Source organism: Ornithorhynchus anatinus, chromosome 2, assembly GCF_004115215.2.
Source record: "Ornithorhynchus anatinus isolate Pmale09 chromosome 2, mOrnAna1.pri.v4, whole genome shotgun sequence".
In the NCBI taxonomy this organism is placed as follows: domain Eukaryota; kingdom Metazoa; phylum Chordata; class Mammalia; order Monotremata; family Ornithorhynchidae; genus Ornithorhynchus; species Ornithorhynchus anatinus.
In genome coordinates, this window is record NC_041729.1 from 46,433,634 (window position 1) to 46,447,848 (window position 14,215).

Here is a 14,215-nt window from a genome sequence, read left to right on the forward strand (position 1 = left end):
TGGACTCGACCTAATCTGAGGCGAACATTCCTTTTAATGGCTGAAAGAACTCAACGAGGTGCAAGGGTGCTGTTTCAGAACCAATTCCTCGGGGGAATGCTGAGTGAACCAACTGTGATCACTAAGTACAATACCTGGGAAAACACACTGGACTTCAGGAATGCAAAATAGGATGGAAAAAAGGGCATTTTTTAACTGTGGGACAGATGATTGCAAACCCTGAACTATTTTGTAGCCCAATTCCGGAAGGCAGAATCTCCCCAGCAAGGCAATGGTCCACTGAAGGGGAAGATTCTCAAGCGTGTCATAGACTGGGCAAAGCAGTAGTAAACTGTACTCTCCAAGGGCTGATTACAGTGCTCTACACCCTCTCGAGCTGCTGAGCGCTGCTGGCGAAAGTCCAAGCACCAAGCCGACCTCACACACTTCAAATTTATCCTTTCCTGCCTTAACTCTGCCCTCTCCTCCGCCAGGCAAAGCTTCTTCTCCTCCCTCATCGACACCCATGCCCGTCACCCCCGCCGATTGTTCCGGACCTTTAACTCTCTCCTTAGGCCCCCTGTTCCTCCCCCTCCCCCATCTCTCACCCCTAATGATCTGGCCACCTATTTCCTCACGAAAATCAACACGATCAGGTCTGAGCTCCCCAAAGTCACCCCTCCGCCTCTCCCCTCCCCCACAACAACCCCCTCCCCTACTTTCCCATCCTTCCCTGCAGTATCCTCAGAGGAGATCTCCTCCCTCCTCGCAAGTGCCACCCCCTCCACCTGCGCCTCGGACCCCATTCCCTCTCACCTTCTTAAAACCATCGCCCCTGCCCTCCTCCCTTCCTTAACTTCTATTTTTAACCACTCGATCTCCAAGGGCTCCTTCCCCTCTGCCTTCAAACACGCCCACGTCTCCCCCATCCTAAAAAAAACCCGCTCTTGACCCCACTTCCCCCTCCAGTTATCGTCCTATCTCCCTACTACCCTTCCTTTCCAAAATCTTAGAACCAGTCGTCTACAATCGATGCCTAGAATTCCTTAACTCCCATTCTCTCCTAGACCCCCTCCAATCTGGCTTCCGTCCCCTCCACTCTACCGAGACTGCTCTCTCTAAGGTCACCCGTGACCTCCTTCTTGCCAAATCCAATGGCTCCTACTCCATTCTGATCCTCCTTGACCTCTCTGCTGCCTTTGACACTGTCGACCATCCCCTCCTCCTCCGTACCTTATCTCACCTTGGCTTCACGGACTCTGTCCTCTCCCGGTTCTCCTCTTACCTCTCTGGCCGATCATTCTCGGTCTCCTACGCCGGAGCCTCCTCCCCCTCCCATCCTTTAACTGTTGGAGTTCCTCAAGGGTCAGTTCTTGGCCCTCTTCTGTTCTCCATTTACACTCACTCCCTCGGTGAACTCATTCGCTCTCACGGCTTTGACTACCATCTCTACGCAGATGACACGCAGATCTACATCTCCGCCCCTGTCCTCTCCCCCTCCCTTCAGGCTCGCATCTCCTCCTGCCTCCGGGACGTCTCCACCTGGATGTCTGCCCGCCACCTAAAACTCAACATGAGCAAGACTGAGCTCCTCATCTTCCCTCCCAAGCCTGGTCCGCTCCCAGACTTCTCCATCACCGTGGATGGCACGACCATCCTTCCCGTCCCGCAGGCCCGCAATCTCGGTGTCATCCTTGACTCGTCCCTCTCGTTCACCCCACACATCCTATCCGTTACCGAGACCTGCCGGTTTCACCTCTACAATATCGCCAAGATCCGCCCTTTCCTCTCCACCCAAACGGCTACCTCACTATTACGGGCTCTCGTTATATCCCGGCTAGACTACTGTGTCAGCCTTCTCTCTGACCTCCCTTCCTCCTCTCTCGCCCCGCTTCGGTCTATTCTTCACTCCGCTGCCCGGCTCATCTTCCTGCAGAAACGATCTTGGCATGTCACTCCCCTTCTTAAACAACTCCAGTGGTTGCCTATCGACCTCCGCTCCAAACAAAAACTCCTCACTCTAGGCTTCAAGGCTCTCCATCACCTTGCCCCTTCCTACCTCTCCTCCCTTCTCTCTTTCTACCGCCCACCCCGCACGCTCCGCTCCTCTGCCGCCCACCTCCTCGCCGTCCCTCGGTCTCGCCTATCCCGCCGTCGACCCCTGGGTTACGTCCTCCCGCGGTCCTGGAACGCCCTCCCTCCTCACCTCCGCCAAACTGATTCTCTTTCCCTCTTCAAAACCTTACTTAAAAATCACCTCCTCCAAGAGGCCTTCCCAGACTGAGCTCCTCTTCCCCCTCTACTCCCTCTGCCATCCCCCCTTTACCTCTCCGCAGCTAAAGCCTCATTTTCCCCTTTTCCCTCTGCTCCTCCACCTCTCCCTTCCCATCCCCACAGCACCGTACTCGTCTGCTCAACTGTATATATTTTCGTTACCCTATTTATTTTGTTAATGAATTGTACATCGCCTCGATTCTATTTAGTTGCCATTGTTTTTACGAGATGTTCTTCCCCTTGACGCTGTTTAGTGCCATTGTTCTTGTCTGTCCGTCTCCCCCGATTAGACTGTAAGCCCGTCAAACGGCAGGGACTGTCTCTATCTGTTGCCGACTTGTTCATCCCAAGCGCTTAGTACAGTGCTCTGCACATAGTAAGCGCTCAATAAATACTATTGAATGAATGAATACACCCAGTAAGTGCTCAATAAACACCACTGATTATCTGGGGATTATGACTGTGAGCCCCACGTAGGGACAGGGACTGTCCCCAACCTGATTACCTGGAATCTACCCCAGCTCTTTATTCATTCAATCGTATTTGAGGGCTTAACGAACACCACAATTATAATTATTAAATACGACCGACGGACCAACTGACTGAATCCTCAAGGGCCTACAGAGACCGTTTCTCTTTGAGAGGGCATATTCGGGATTCCCCCGGGGGCGGAGGCACCCTATAGAAACTTACGTGTCTGAATGTCTTTCGGAGGTGTTTGAACTGCAAATAGAATCTGTAGAAGTGCAGCTGGCTCATTCCCTCCAGGACAATCACTGCCACGCTCCTGAGGTGTCTTTGGTGGAAAAGTTGGCACCAGCTGGTGAGAAACCAAGGCAGTGAGACGTTAAGAACAAGGAAAGCCTAAGTAGGGACAGAGGGGAGTGGGCAAAACCTTCAAATGCAAGGGAAAACTGTTCACTGACTTCTTGCCGCAGGGCTGCAGCAGAGGCAGAAGACGAGAGGCTTCAGGCGAGCCCCCTCATCCACTGCCGCATTCCCTTCCCTAACTCTGGATAGAAGTCGAACTCTCGTTTCGTCGAAAGCACAAGATACGCGGTAAATTTGCTGAGGAAAGTCAACTGCATTCCATTTCAGCAATTTTTTCCATCAAATGAAAAGCAAAATAAAAATAATCAAAATGTTGCTTTTTGGAAAACTTCAGCATTAGCTCGAAAGCTGAGGTGCCTGAAGCTGTAGGGGGGTAAAATATATACCGAAATCTAGCAGTAGTCGCAGTAAATATCTGTTCTCCCTCCTTCTAAGACTGTGAACGCCACCTGGGAGAGGGACTATATCCGACCTGTTTACCTTGAATCTACCCTAGTGCTTAGTACTACCACTAATAATAATAATTATGGTATTTATTAAGTACTTACTATGTGCCAGGCATTATACTGAGCGCCCGGGTGGATACAAGCAAATCTGGTTGGACACAGTCCCTGTCCCAGGTGGGGCACACGGTCTCGCTCCCCATTTTACAGATGGGGTAAGTGAGGCAGAGAGAAGTGAACTGACTTGGCCGAGGTCACCCACGAGACAAGTGGTGGAGCTGGAACTAAAACCCGTGACTTCATTATAATAATAATAATAATGTTGGTATTTGTTAAGTGCTTACTATGTGCAGAGCATTGTTCTAAGCATTTTTTTTTATTTTGTTTAATGAGATGTACATCACCCTGATTCTATTTATTTGCCATTGTTTTTATGAGATGTTCTTCCCCTTGACTCTATTTATTGCCATTGTTCTTGTCTGCCCGTCTCCCCCGATTAGACTGCGAGCCCGTCAAAGGGCAGGGACTGTCTCTGTTGCCGAATTGTACATACCAAGTGCTTAGTACAGTGCTCTGCACATAGTAAGCGCTCAATAAATACTATTGAATGAATGAATGAATACAGGGTCATCAGTTTGTCCCACGTGAGACTCGCAGTTAATCCCCATTTTACAGATGAGATCACTGAGGCACAGAGAAGTGACTTGCCCACAGTCACACAGCTGACACGTGGCAGGGCCGGGATTCGAACCCATGACCCCAGACTCCCAAGCCCGGGCTCTTTCCACTGAGCCACGCTGCTTCTCTCCAGTGCTTGGCACTGATACGGATATCTCACTCTAATTGGGTTCTAAGTATCTCTTCCTGTTACCTTACTGATAGTAGCTCCGTGCAAGTCAAGTTCAGGAAAGAAACACAAGACTCAGGTGCTCCCTCTCGACTGTACGTTCGTTGAGGGCAAGGAATGTTTGTGGTTGTACTGTACTCTCCCAAACGCTTAGTACAGTGCTCTACACACAGTAAGCGCTCAATAAATACAACTGAATGAACAATCCCCATGAGTGGTGACGAACACCAGGCCAAAACTTTTTCAGGATGTTTCCTTCACGTGAATCAGCGTGGCTTAGTGGAAAGAACACGGACGTGGGAGTCAGGGGTCGCCTGACACTTGTCAGCTGGGTGACTTTGGGCAAGTCACTTAACTTCTCTGTACCTCAGTTACCTCATCTGTAAAATGGGGATTAAGACTGTGAGCCCCCACCGGGGACAACCAGATGACTCCGCATTTACCCCAGCGCTTAGAACAGTGCTTGACATAGAAAGTGCTTAACAAATACCATCATTATTATTATTATTTAGGTTTACGAGGAAAAGCCGGTGGCATTTTTGTAGGGACATCACTTCGGTCAAAGATACACATCCGTATTTACAATACGCTCAAAACAACACGCATATGCACTTAAGCACACCCTCTTGGCAAAAGTGCTGCTTTCCCAAAGCCCAACCCCACCCACCTCAGATCTTGCCACTCCTGAGGTACCTCCGACGGAAACGTAACGAAGCCGATCTGTGATTTCACTGTTACGATATTCCCACGTGATCGGATACCGTTGGGAATGTGAACCTACAACCTAAACGCTCATCGGTCTTCGGCTGGTCCCGTACCTGGGTTTGGCTGCTCTGTGCTGTTTCCCCAAAGCTGCGTACCGCAGAAGTTCTTGTATCTGACCATGGTTTACTTCGCAGTTGTCACCGAACAACACGGCAGACAAACGGGCTTTCTGCAAAGAGGAGCACAGAAGAAAACTGCAGTCCGTGTTTATTAAGGAGAGGGAGCCAATCGATATGATCCTCTCTGTGCGGACCCAAATAAAAACACTTATTTAGACCAGTCAAATGGTATTTAGCAACCACCCAAAAGCATATTGTGCTCTACCCAACTGAATCCAAAATGACACTACACTCTGGGATTTTACATTTTAATGAAAAAATTAAAGAGACACGGACATTTAGATTTAGAATGCTTCCTACACCGGGTTTCTAAAATGGCTCACACATTCCGGAAATGACCAGTTCTACAGTTTTCCCTCTCTGCTTCTACTCCATCTGAGATACAAAGGCACGCTCTCCTACTTTCCTATTAGACATATCTCTGGAAACGCCTCAGATGAGACTGGACTGTATGAATCTTCAAAAGAAGTAACATGCGATAGAAAACTGGCTAAGAGCTCAGAAACAAAAAAATCAGGTTAGACGGTCACTTTTCTGGCTGGAAAAATAGTAGCGAGTGGGGTCCACCCCAGGGATCAGTGTTAGGACTGATTTTATTTAAGAGTTTCCTGAGGGATAATAATAATAATTACGGTATTTGTTAAGTGCTTACTATGTGCCAAGCACTGATCTGGGAGGGGGAGGGCACGGTCAATTCTTCGAACTTATAGATGACACTGAATTCTTCTGGGTGATGAAATGTCATGTTTTTGAGGAAAAACTGCAGGAATAGCTCAGAAAACCGAGTGAAAGGGCAGAAAAAAGGAACATGAACTTTGATGTGAGTGTGAGGGAAACTAAAATGATGATGGACTCAGCCATCAAACTAAATTCAGGACAAGTGATCAACAATTCAAATCCTGTTCTGCGGAAGGAAAGTGCAACGGTCAAGGCCAGAGGACCAGAGAAACAAGAAACAAGAGATCACCAAGGAGACTTCACTCTGTCCCCCCAGAAGCCCGAATAATCATGATGTTGGTATTTGGTAAGCGCTTACTACGTGCAGAACACTCTTCTAAGCGCTGGGGTAGATACAAGGTAATCAGGTTGTCCCACGTGAGACTCACGGTCTTAATCCCCATTTTCCAGATGAGGTCACTGAGGCCCAGAGAAGTGAAGTGACTTGCCCACGGTCAACCAGCTGACAGGTGGCAGATCCGGGATTCGAACCCATGATGTCTGATTCCCAAGCCCGGGCTCTTTCTACTGAGCCACTCCTAGCTCTCCCACAATTTCCATGCCTCGGTGGTCAGGATTGACTGCCCTTTAACAGATAGTTCCGGTTCCTTAATAAGCTATTTCGCACTTACAAATGTTGGAAAACTAGTGTGAATATAGTGTTTAGTGGGAAAAGACGAGGCAACTTTTTACCATTCAAGCCCCGCAGTTGCCAGACCCCCCGTCTCGAGCGGCATTTTTCTCTCTCCACCCTCCATCTAGATTCTGTGACGTTCTGTCTGATTTAGGTGTTGACCAAAACCCTGACTATAACCCGGAATTAGCCAGCCGGCCAACACTTTGTACTAAGCACCAAGTCTCTCCCTTCTAAATAAATAAAATAAATAAATGTTGGTATTTGTTAAGCGCTTACTATGTGCAGAGCACTGTTCTAAGCGCTGGGGTAAATACAGGGTCATCAGGTTGCCCCTCGTGAGGCTCACGGTTAATCCCATTTTACAGATGAGGGAACTGAGGCACAGAGAATAATAATAATAATCATGTTGGTATTTGTTAAGCGCTTACTATGTGCAGACCACTGTTCTAAGCTCTGGGGTAGATACAAGATAATCAGGTCGTCCCACGTGAGGCTCACAGTTAATCCCCATTTTCCAGATGAGGTCACTGAGGCACCGAGAAGTGAAGTGACTTGCCCACAGTCACACAGCTGACAAGTGGCGGAGCCGGGATTCGAACCCATGACCTCTGACTCCCAAGCCCGGGCTCTTTCCACCGAGCCACGCCGCTTCTCCTTCTACCTTGGCTGTCTACCTGAAAGATGTATTGGAAAGGTCAAAATGAACGCGTCAGTGCTTTGGAAAATAAAAGTGCTACAGAAAAGCAGGGTGGTATTATTGCTGCGATAATAACTTTAGAGAGTGTTGACCTAGTGGAAAGAGCGTGGGCCTGTGTGTCGGAAGGATCCGGGTTCTAATTCTTCCTCCATCACTCGTTTGCTCTGTGACCTCGGGCAACTCACTTAACTTTTCTGGGCTTCCGTTCCCTCATCTGTAAAATGGGGATTAAAACTGTGAGCCCCACGTGGGACCCGAGTCTCCCAGTTCCTAACAAATTCCATATTTAAAAAGCAAAAAAGAACGCTGCTGAGGCTGCGTCTCTCGTTAATGCTGGACGATGAATATGAAGAACCTGAAAAATTGTTCCTCTAGCCACAATGTTCAATTGCTTTCTGTATCTCTAGCTTTAAACATTAAATACACGAAAACATCACAGATGTTTCCTCCCCGGTTAGCGTGGCCTAGTGGAAGGGGCAAGGTCCGGCAGTCAAAGGATCTGGGTTCTAATCCCAGCTCCGTTCTATGCCTGCTGTGGTCTCTTGGATAAGACACTTAACTTCTCCGAACCTTAGTTTTCTCATCTGTAAAATGGGGATTTAATATCTGTTCTTTCTCCTACTTAAATAGCGGGCTCCTCATGAGACAGGGACTGTGTCTAACCTGATTATTTTATGTCTATCCTAGTGCTGAGTACAGTGCTTGGCAACTAGTAAGCACTGAACAAATGCCACTGTAATTCTCTTTGCTTATGTGCCTTTCAAAAGCAGCGTGGCTCAGTGGAAAGAGCCCGGGCCTGGGAATCAGAGGTCATGGGTTCTAATCCCAGCTCCACTGCTGGTCGGCTGTGTGACTTCGGGCAAGTCACTTCACTTCTCTGTGCCTCAGTTCCCTCATCTGGAAAATGGGGATGAGGACTGTGAGCCCAACATGGGACAACCTGATCACCCCGTATCACTCCCAGCGCTTAGAACAGTGCTTTGCACAGAGTAAGCACTTAACAAATGCCATTACTGTTATCATTTCACCAGCTCCTCCCGCTTTATTCTTATATTGTGAGCCCCTTGGGGGGCCAGGGACTAATTCTCACATGCTTGTTTTTTCCCTGGTTTTCACGCAGTAGGTGTTTAATAGATACTATTACTCTTTTTTAATGGTACTTGTTAAGCACGTACTACGCGGCACACACTGTACTAAGCGCTGGGGCGGTTACAGGCTAATCAGGTTGGACACAGTCCACGTGCCCCTTTGGAGTCACATACTTAATCCCTATTTTACAGATGAGGTAACCGAGGCACAGAGAAGTTAAGTGTCTTGCCCGAGGTCAGACAACAGACAAGCAGTGGAGCCGGGATTAGAACTCAGGGCCTGACCCCCCAGGCTCGTGATCTTACCACTGGGCCATGTATTTCTCTAGAGATCGGGCCCCAGGCAAAGAAAACCCGCCGGGCTCTCCCACAACGATAAGTTAAAAACGTTTCTCTCACCTCTCACCTTTAACTTGGGCGGACTCAGAGAATCTCCATCCATTTCTTCATCGGCTGGGTGGCCGTTCACCTTGGTGACGCTGGGGTCCATCACGACTCCATTCGACAGACGCTTCCTCTTCTGCTTTTTTACACAGGGGGCCTCGGCCATTTCTCTGGACAACAGTGCTCATTTATTATTTGACCTGTTTAGGAACCCAAAAAATCATTAGCGAAGGTCAGGTCCTGTGGGGGAATCTGACATCTAATTTCTACGTAAATTAACAGGGCCTCCTTTGGAAACTCTTAGAGAAGAAACCATCCTAAACTGAGACCGGGACCTACTATGTCTGGCGCCAGTTCATGAGTCAGGAGGGCGGAAAAGGGAGGCAGGGGAACGAAAACAGGGGAGTAAAGAAGAAGGGAAGCGATGCGGTCAAGCGGAAAAAGGATGGCCCTGGGAGTTAGAGGATTTCATCTTTAAAAGTGGGATTTAAAACCTGTTTTCCCTTCTACTTAGACTGTCAGCCCCCTGTGGGGCAGGGACCATGTCCTACCCGATTACCCCGTATCTACCTCAGGGCTTAGTACCTTAGTCTGTAACTTAACTCTAAACTCATCTGCCAACTTTTCATTCAATTGTATTTATTGAGCACTTACTGTGTGCAGAGCACTGTAATAATAATAATGATTATTATTATGGCATTCGTTACCACGTGCCAGGCACCGTATTAAGCGCTGGGGTCGATACAAGCAAATCAGGTTGGACACAGTCCCTGTCCCACATGGGGCTCGTAGTCTTCATCCCCATTTTACAGATGAGGGAACTGAGGCCCAGAGAAGTAATAATAATGTTGGTATTTGTGAAGCGCTTACTATGTGCAGAGCACCGTCCTAAGCGCTGGGGTAGATACAGGGGGATCAGGTCGTCCCACGTGGGGCTCACAGTTTTTTAATCCCCATTTTACAGATGAGGCAACTGAGGCACAGAGGAGTTAAGTGAGTGAAGTGCCTCGCCCCAGGTCCCACGGCAGACGAGCGGCGGAGCCGGGATTAGACCTGCGGGCTCCCGGGCCCGTGCTCTAGCTCCTACATCACGCTGCTTCTCTCCACATTATCGTTCCTGTGGTGTGCACATCACCGTGTGCTGCACGTGCCGCACCCCCTTGGTGCACTCTGTGCCCTAGTGGGGGCAGAACCGTCAGGAAGGTCAGAGTGCGAGTGGAAGTCCATAAACCACTAGCATAATCAGTTCCTCCTTTCGGATTCTTGATTCCCAAGTCTTACGGTGCGCTCGAGGATCGCCATCATATTCATTCAATAGTATTTATTGAGAGCTCACTGTGTGCAGAGCACTGGACTAAGCGCTTGGAACGTACAAATCGGCAACAGACGGAGACGGTCCCTGCCCACCGACGGGCTCACGGTCTAATCGGGGGAGACGGACAGACAAGAGCAATAGCGATAAATAGAATCGAGGGGACGAACATCTCATTAAAACGACAGCAATAAATGGAATCGAGGTGACGTACATCTCATTAACAAGATAAACAGGGTGATGAAAATATATACAGTCGGGCGGACGAGTACGGTGCCGAGGGGAGGGGAAGGGAGAGGGGGAGGGGCGGAGGGAAAGGGGGGGAAAGAGGGTTTAGCTGCGGAGAGGTGAAGGGGAGGTAGAGGGAGCAGAGGGAAAAAGGGGGGAGCTCAGTGTGGGAAGGCCTCTCGGAGGAGGTGAGCTTTAAGTAGGGTTCTGAAGAGGGGAAGAGAATCAGACAGACGGAGGTGAGGAGGGAGGGCGTCCCGGGACCGCGGGAGGACGCGGCCCGGGGGTCGACGGCGGGACGGGCGAGACCGGGGGACGGCGAGGAGGCGGGCGGCGGAGGAGCGGAGCGTGCGGGGTGGGCGGTGGAAAGAGAGAAGGGAGGAGCGGTAGGAGGGGGCGAGGTGATGGAGAGCCTCGAAGCCCAGAGTGAGGAGTTTTTGTTTCACGCAGAGGTCGACAGGCAACCGCTGGAGGTGTTTAAGAAGGGGAGTGACAGGCCCAGAGCGTCTCTGCGGGAAGATGAGCCGGGCAGCGGAGTGAAGAATAGACTGGAGCGGGGAGGGACGGGAGGAAATACGGTAACCAACACATTCCCGCCCAGCTCACGGTCCCGAGGGGGAGCGAGACATTCATATTCACCAATAAATCAAGAGATCACTGATAATTCCATGTAATTCCACGGACGGAGCGGGCAGGGTGCCAGAGAAACTCTCACTACTGTCAGGGAGGTGCTCCTACCACCGCGATTCATTCATGCAATCGTATTTATTACGCGCGCTCTGCACGCAGGGATAATAATGATGGTATCTGTTAAGCGCTCATTCTGGGCCAAGTGCTGTTCTGAGCGCTGGGGCTAAGCGCTTGGGAAAATACAACCCCCACCAGCGACATTCTGGGCCCACAACGAGCTCACAGACACTGCTCTGCGGGGAAGCAGCGCGGCTCGGCGGAGAGAGCCCGGGCTTCGGAGTCAGAGGTCACGGGTTCGACTCCCGGCTCCGCCGCTTGTCAGCTGGGTGACTGTGGGCGAGTCACTTCACTTCTCTGGGCCTCAGTTCCCTCATCTGTCAAATGGGGATTAACTGGGAGCCTCACGTGGGACGACCTGATGACCCTGTATCTCCCCCGGCGCTTAGAACAGTGCTCTGCACATAGTAAGCGTTCAACAAATACCAACATTACTATTATTATGTACTCTCCTAGGCGCTCAGTACAGTGCTCCGCACGCAGGAAGCGCTCAATACGTATCATCCATCGCCTGATTGATAAGCAGCGGTTTTTAATGGCATCTGTTAAGCGCTGACTATATACCAAGCGCTGGGGTAGACAGGAGCTAATCAGGATGGACACAGTCCCTGTCCCACGTGGGGCTCGCGGTCTCAGCCCTCGTTTTAAAGACGAGGTAACTGAGGCGCGGAGGAGTTAAATGACTTGCCCGAGGTCACCCAGCAGACCCGTCAAAGGGCAGGGACTGTCCCTGTTGCTGATTTGTCCATTCCAAGCGCTTAGTCCAGTGCTCTGCACCTAGTAAGCGCTCAATAAATACTATTGAATGAAAAGGGGCCGAGGCAGCATTAGAACCCAAGTCCTTCTGACTCCCGGGCCCGCGCTCTACCCGCTGGGCCACGCGGCTCGCGTGGCACAGCACGGGCCCGGGAGTGGGAAGGTCATGGGTTCCGATCGCCGGTCCGCCACAAGGCTGCTGTGTGACCTTGGGCAAGTCACTTCACCTCTCCGTGCCCCAGTTCTCTTTCCTCTGGGCCTCGCCGATTCTCATTAGAATCACCGATATACACACCTCGTCAATAAAACAGAGGAATGATATAGACAGAAATACACAATTATGGCACTGCACTGTCCCAAGCGCTTAGTACGATGCTCTGCACACGGTAAGGGCTTAATAAACAAGACTGAATAATAACGATGGCATCTGTTAAGCGCTCACTATGTGCTGAGCACTGTTCCGAGCGCTGGGGTAATAATAATAATAATGTTGTTGGTATTTGTTAAGCGCTCACTACGCGCAGAGCACTGTTCTAAGCGCTGTGGTAGACACAGGGTCATGAGGTGGCCCCATGTGAGGCTCCCAGTATTCATCCCCATTTTATAGATGAGGTCACTGAGGCCCAGAGAATAATAATAATAATGTCGGTATTTGTTAAGCGCTCACTCTGTGCAGAGCACTGTTCTAAGCGCTGGAGTAATAATAATAACGATGTCGGTATTTGTTAAGCGCTCATTCTGTGCAGAGCACTGTTCTAAGCGCTGGGGTAATAATAATAACGATGTCGGTATTTGTTAAGCGCTCATTCTGTGCAGAGCACTGTTCTAAGCGCTGGGGTAATAATAATAACAATGTCGGTATTTGTTAAGCGCTCACTATGTGCAGAGCACTGTTCTAAGCGCTGGGGTAGATACAGGGTCATCAGGTTGTCCCACGTGAGGCTCCCAGTCTTCATCCCCATTTTATAGATGAGGTCACTGAGGCCCTGAGAATAATAATAATGATGATGGCATTTGTTAAGCGCTTACCTTGTGCTGAGCACTGTTCTAAGCGTTGGGGTAATAATAATGATGTTGGTATTTGTTAAGCGCTTACTAGGTGCAGAGCACTGTTCTAAGCGCTAGGGGAGATACAGGGTCATGAGGTGGCCTCATGTGAGGCTCCCATTCTTCATCCCCATTTTATAGATGAGGTCACTGAGGCCCAGAGAATAATTATAAAGTTGGTATCTGTTAAGCGCTTACAATGTGCAGAGCACTGTTCTAAGCGCTGGGGTAATAATAATAATCATAATGATGTTGGTATTGGTTAAGTGCTTACTATGTGCAGAGCACTGTTCAAAGCGCTAGGGTTATAATAATAATCATAATGATGTTGGTATTTGGTAAGCGCTTACTCCAGCGCTTAGAACAGTGCTCAGCACATAGTAAGCGCTTAACCAATACCAACATCATGATGATTATTATTACCCCCAGCGCTTAGAACAGTGCTGTGCACATAGTAAGCAAAGCACTTACCCAATCCCAACATCATGATGATGATTATCCCCCCGGCGCTTAGAACAGTGCTGTGCACATAGTAATAATAATAATAATAATGTTGGTATTTGTTAAGCACTTACTATGTGCAGAGCACTGTTCTAAGCGCTGGGGTAGACACAGGGGAATCAGGTTGTCCCACGTGGGGCTCACAGTCTTCATCCCCAATTTAACAAAGCACTTACCAAATCCCAACATCATGATGATGATGTTCCCCCAGCACTTAGAACAGTGCTGTGCACACAGTAAGCAAAGCACTTACCCAATCCCAACATCAGGATGATGATGATGATCCCCCCAGCGCTTAGAACAGTGCTGTGCACATCGGAAGCCCTTACCCAATCCCAACATGATGAGGATGATGATCCCCCAGCGCTTAGAACACTGCTGTGCACATAGTAAGCACTTACCCAACCCCAACATGATGATGATCTCCCCCATTGCTTAGAACAGTGCTGTGCACATAGTAAGCCCTTACCCAATCCCAACATGATGAGGATGATGATCCCCCAGCGCTTAGAACAGTGCTGTGCACATAGTAAGCCCTTACCCAATCCCAACATGATGAGGAGGATGATCCCCCAGCGCTTAGAACACTGCTGTGCACATAGTAAGCCCTTACCCAACCCCAACATGATGATGATCTCCCCCATTGCTTAGAACAGTGCTGTGCACATAGTAAGCCCTTACCCAATCCCAACATGATGAGGAGGATGATCCCCCAGCGCTTAGAACAGTGCTGTGCACATAGTAAGCCCTTACCCAACCCCAACATGATGATGATCTCCCCCATTGCTTAGAACAGTGCTGTGCACATAGTAAGCCCTTACCCAATCCCAACATGATGAGGAG

At 49.5% G+C, this 14,215-nt stretch overlaps 1 protein-coding gene across 3 annotated transcripts in view; it reads right to left on the bottom strand.

Annotated features, from left to right (window-relative positions):
- The window catches only part of REXO5 (RNA exonuclease 5), a 37,988-nt gene that overhangs the window by 22,950 nt on the left and 823 nt on the right, over positions 1–14,215 (bottom strand). Inside the window, exons 2-4 of one of the 3 annotated variants that reach the window (XM_007657573.2) lie at positions 8,804–8,981; positions 5,193–5,308; positions 2,947–3,073 (exon numbers count right to left, since the gene is read on the bottom strand). In XM_007657573.2, coding sequence (XP_007655763.2) covers positions 2,947–3,073; positions 5,193–5,308; positions 8,804–8,947 — 387 coding nt within the window. In that variant the 5' untranslated portion in view covers positions 8,948–8,981. Of the gene's footprint in view, positions 1–2,946; positions 3,074–5,192; positions 5,309–8,796; positions 8,982–14,215 lie in introns of those variants that run through there. The other 2 variants (XM_039911095.1, XM_039911096.1) reach the window with 2 other exon arrangements.